Source organism: Sapajus apella, unplaced genomic scaffold (genome assembly GCF_009761245.1).
Source record: "Sapajus apella isolate SASKATOON/1434 unplaced genomic scaffold, GSC_monkey_1.0 scaffold96, whole genome shotgun sequence".
Lineage (NCBI taxonomy): Eukaryota > Metazoa > Chordata > Mammalia > Primates > Cebidae > Sapajus > Sapajus apella.
Window position 1 is genome coordinate 667,340 of NW_022437036.1, and position 4,846 is coordinate 672,185.

Here is a 4,846-nt window from a genome sequence, read left to right on the forward strand (position 1 = left end):
TGCCCCCGTCCCCTGGTGATGCCATCCGTGCCCCCGTCCCCTGGTGACGCCATCCGTGCCCCCGTCCCCTGGTGACGCCATCCGTGCCCCTGCACCTGCCCCTGTAGTGACACTGTCCCTCCCACCTCCCCACAGCCCTGGAACAGCAGTGTGATGAGCATCGCCGCCGGGCCAAGGAGCTCAAGCACAAGTCCCAGCACCTCAGCAATGTGCTCATGACGCTGACGCCAGTCACCCTGCCGCCGCCTGTGAAGAGGCCCCGGCTTGCGCGGGCCACGTCAGGACCGGCCGCCATGGCCTCGCAGGTGCTCACCCAGTCTGCCCAGCTGGCGCTCGGCCCGGGCATGACCGTCCCTCAGCTGACCAGCGTGCCCCTCGGTAAAGTGGTGTCCACGCTGCCATCCACTGCCCTGGGCAAGGGTTCCCTTCAGGCTCCTCCCGCCAGCTCCCCAGCCTCCCCGCTGCTCGGGGGCTATACAGTCTTAGCCTCCTCGGGCTCCACCTACCCGAGCACAGTGGAGATCCACCCGGACACGTCCAGCCTCACGGTTCTGAGCACGGCCGCCGTGCAGGACGGCAGCACGGTGTTCAAGGTGGTCAGCCCGCTGCAGCTGCTTACCTTGCCCGGCCTGGGCCCCACCCTGCAGAACGTGGCCCAGGCCTCGCCGGGCGCCAGCACAATTGTGACAGTACCCACAGGGGCCGCCCCTGGGCCTGAGGAGCACACGGCCACCATCGAGGTGGCTGCCATGGCAGAGGACCACGAGCGGAAGTAGCCGATGGTAGGGCAAGGTCCCTGGGACGGATAGGGCTGGCTACCTCTCAGCCGCGGCAGCAGGGAGTGGCAGAGGCCTCAGGGCTGGCTCGGGCAGGTGGGTCACGTGGGCTGCAGAACCAAAGAGAGGAATCGCCAAAACAAATCACGAGAAGAGAGAAGGGGACAGAACGGCGAGAGCAACCTGGAAAATTGGCCTTCAGGTCCCACGTTTCCTCCCCCTTTTTTCTTGGGAAATATATTTTTCCATCTGTTGCTTATTAATACTGTTTACACATTGGGCCTTGATCAGGAGCCAGGTGGGCGGGGACAAGGGGGAGCCTGGGTGCGGCCGGGGCAGAGGAAGCAGAGCCAGGGTGGAGCGAGGCGACCCTGCAGGTGCTGGAGGTGGTGCAGCAGGTCACGAGGTCCCTGTGTCTGCTCCCAGCCAGGCCCCTGGGGACGTTACTAACACATGACTTGGGAACTGTGCCCAAGTGTGAAACCTATAGATCCTATGGATTTGCTTTCTTCCCACAGTTTTCTGTAGGTTTAGTGTGGCTGGCATCCTGTTCCCCTGCCTGTGTGGGAACACGCACCCAGAGCTCAGGTGCAGATCCCAGGCGGGTGCCCGCCTCCCCCGCCCCCCACCGGTGCTCAGGAGGCCTGGGGGCCGCAGACGAGGCGTGGTCCAGGCATTGTTGCACATGTACTGAGGGTGTGTTTAAGTGAATTGCTTAGTAGGCTTCTAGGAAGAGTCAGATTTAAAGCATTTTCAACCAAAACCATGCTGAGTGCCTAGGCTTCCCGAGTCAGCTCTGGGGGTGGCCCCTGAGCACTGTGAGTGCACCTGACTGGGTGCAAGGTCCTAGGCAGCCCCTCCCTGAGCCAGCCCCTCCCAGGGGTCTGAGATCCGTGAGGCGTGTCCCTAGGGCTTCCTTCCTGGGCGGGGGCGTAAACAACCAGTCACTATAGAGGTGGAGGATTCTCGTCAGGGGCCTTCAGCTTGGGCTGCTTGGCCACAGGACAGCCCTTGGCTCCCCGGCCCCCTGTCCCCATGCAGTCCCAGTCTGGCCCTCGGTGGTCTCTGTCCAAGGGAGAGCCCCTGGGTGTTTAGGAGGCTGCCTGGGGTGGGCTGGTCAGGGTAGCTGCCGAAGGCGGAGCCCAGAGCGTGTCTGGAGGGACTGTCCGTGGCTGTCCGCAGACCTGGCCTTGGACTCAAGGAAGACTAGACTGAGGCCCCTCCTGGCCAGGGCCGCTGGGGCAGACGTCTCAGGGAGCATTCGGCTCAGGCCTCTTGCTGCCTCTGGCAGGACGTGTCCCGGGAGGACCCTGAGGGCCAGATGCCCCTGGATGCTCCTGCTGATTCTGTCGGCAGCTGAAGGCCCATCTGAGGCCCCAGATGCGAGGGTCCCATGTCCCACTTCACTGCTCTGAAGGGAACTGGCTGTTCGTCCAGCGAGCGGCCCAGACCCCACCTCTGCGCTGTATTACCAGGACCTGTCCTGCCTGTCCCCACCCATGTCAAGCTACTGAGGCTGCGTCTTATTTGTTCCTTCTGTTACATTTCGTTTGCTGTTGTCATAGTCAGCTGGTTTGGGCGTGACGTTTACGTTTATGTACATACTCCATTCCAAGACTCATTTCTGCTCTAGCTGAGTCCTGCTCCATGCGGCAGTAGGACCCTGTGGGCGCCAGGAGGGCCCTGCAGCCCCACCCCACCAGCCCAGACTCTGGAACTAATACAGCTGCCCGTGACCCCGGGGCCTGTGACCCTCCAGCGGCATTCCTTTGTCAAGGTCACAAGCCCATCTGCCTTTCCAGCCCTTGCTGAATGCAACTTTCAGTGGGTTGTGGGTTCCTTTCCTTTCTCTTTAACAACAAGGTTGGGACCTTTTCTGCCCCCGCCCCGTTAGCTACTGAGGCATTGGGAGAGGAAGTTAATTTCAGAGCCACACAAAAATAAGCCACAACCATCTTTAGAATTAATGCCCAATCCCCCATTCCACCAGCGCTGGGAGCCCGTTCCCGACGCTCCCAAGGCCCTTGGGGACGTCTGCTGCCCACCTAGTTGCTCGTGGCAGGGGCTCCAAGCCACGGAGTGGGGAAGGGCCCTGGAGAAGCCCCCATGCTCAAGGGAACCGCCCTGCGGTGGGCGGAGGTTTGGTCAGCACCGCCCCGGCTCCTCCAGGTCCTGCTGGCTCCTCAGGGGCATGGTTTTCTGGACCTCCCAGTTCTGCACCTTGGGGCTGGCCAGTACTCAGTGAGGAAGAACTTCTCATCCACTTACAGAACACGGGTTTTCATGGCTGCCTTTGGTTTGGTTTTCTGAGAAGATAGGATTGGATTGGATTTTGCAGAGGGCAAGAACTTCTCTCTGTGCCTGCTCAGGCACCCCGGGGAAGGGCCATGTTTGAGTTTTGCTTTGTATGTTGTTTTGCAAGTATCTGCCTGGTACTTTGATTTAAAATAAAAACATTTTTCATAGTTTGCGTATCTTTCTCTTGGAATGAAGCGTGGAGGGAATCAAATCTATAAACAAGCCCAAGGCAAACGTGCCAGTCCTGGCCCTGCCCCCACTCACACCCACAGGCTTAGTCCTTCCAGGTATGGCCTGGGGGCTTCAGGGGCCTTCTGGGGTGTCCCGAGGTCAAAGCTGTTTTCATCGAGGCAGGTGCCCTCTCCGCAGCAGCCCGCGTTGTTTTCCAGAGGCCTGGTGGGAGGAGCATGGCCGTTTTAGTCGTTGGTGCTACTGTTAACAAGATACCACAGGCTGGGGGCTTGCGAGCTGCAGAGATTCACTTCTGTAGTTCTGCACGCTGGCGAGTCTGGATCAAGAACGTCAGCAGATTCGAGGCCTGGTGAGGGTTTTGAGGGTGTCCTGCAAACCGCTTGGAGGACGACAGTGAGGACAGCCTTGGCCCCACCTCGACCTGAGGCTGGCATCGGACGCAGCTCCACTAACCGGCAGGGAGAGGTCACTGCGGCACAGGAGCTCGGCAGACTCGCCCTCAGGTGGGCTGCTTCCTCCCCTCTCCCAGGGCTCAGTCCTAGAGCCTTCTCGTCACCAGTGCTGTTCCCCTCCCTGCTGACATGGTCCACACAAGGCCAGAAGAACCTGCGCACGAGCCACTGGCTGGCCTCCCAGACTCACAGCCCGGCAAGAGGCGGACAGAAATCCATGCTGCGTGGCACCACTTAGGAAAGTCGGACACTTCCCTCAAGGCAGAAGAGCCTCGAAAACCGGGTCACTAGGTGCCCTCTGGGGCAGTGGCCAAGGGGCGCGGGGCGCTGGTTACAAGAGCTCTCTCTGAAACCTGCCCTTCTGCTCTGGCTGCTTTTCACAGCTGCCCTGCTGCAGCCCAGAGCGACAAACGCACGGCATGTCCTTCTGGCATACATTGGCACGGGACCACCCTCCCCACATCTGCCAGCTCAGATTCGGTGCATACGAGACAGCGCTCCTGCTTCATGTTCCCCGCTGTGCTCTGTGCCGTCGGGCCCAGTGGGGAAGGGGCGCATCAGCACCCACACACCCGCTCAGCCCACCGTCCTGCACCCTCGCATCCACGATGCGTTCCCTTCCTGTCTGGCCAGGCCCCCTCCATCTCTCAGGTCGATGTACCTACCTGGCTCCCACCTCTGGCCATTCCAACCCTCCTGCTCCCCATTCTCTGCACTGTGGCCCTTCCCATTTGCTCACATGGCCTGGGCACCCCCATCATCCCCTCTGCCCCTGGAGGGGGCTATGCCCCTCAATATTCTATGTAATACCTCCTCCTCTTGATAATTCTCGGGGTTTCAGAGGCCACAGATAAAAACCTAGAGGGAGTCATGTCTTGTGCCCACTGAGTGTCCCCAGGGCCAGGCTCCAGCATTGGCCACTCGTCCGCTGAGGACACAGGAGTGGGGAGTGGCCGTGGCCTGTCCAGCCCACGCTCACAGCTCTCCAGAGAGCAGCGTCCCCACAGAGGGTGGAGTTCTGCGTGACGTTCCAGTGTCTGGATGGCCACAGCGTGCCATTCAGCTACTGAGGGACATCTTGGTTGCTTCCAAGTTTCGGCAATTATGAGTAAAGCTGCTGTTAAAAAA

General features: G+C 60.5%; 1 protein-coding gene across 3 annotated transcripts in view; it reads left to right on the forward strand.

The window, feature by feature from the left end:
* The window catches only part of GMEB2 (glucocorticoid modulatory element binding protein 2), a 40,762-nt gene extending 37,518 nt beyond the window's left edge, over nt 1–3,244 (forward strand). For 2 of the 3 annotated variants that reach the window (XM_032257004.1, XM_032257006.1), the window contains one exon: nt 136–3,244. In XM_032257004.1, the coding sequence (XP_032112895.1) occupies nt 136–776 (641 nt within the window). In that variant the 3' untranslated portion in view covers nt 777–3,244. The remainder of the gene's footprint in view (nt 1–135) is intronic. The other variant, XM_032257005.1, reaches the window with a different exon arrangement.
* Nucleotides 3,245–4,846: the final 1,602 nt, after the last annotated feature.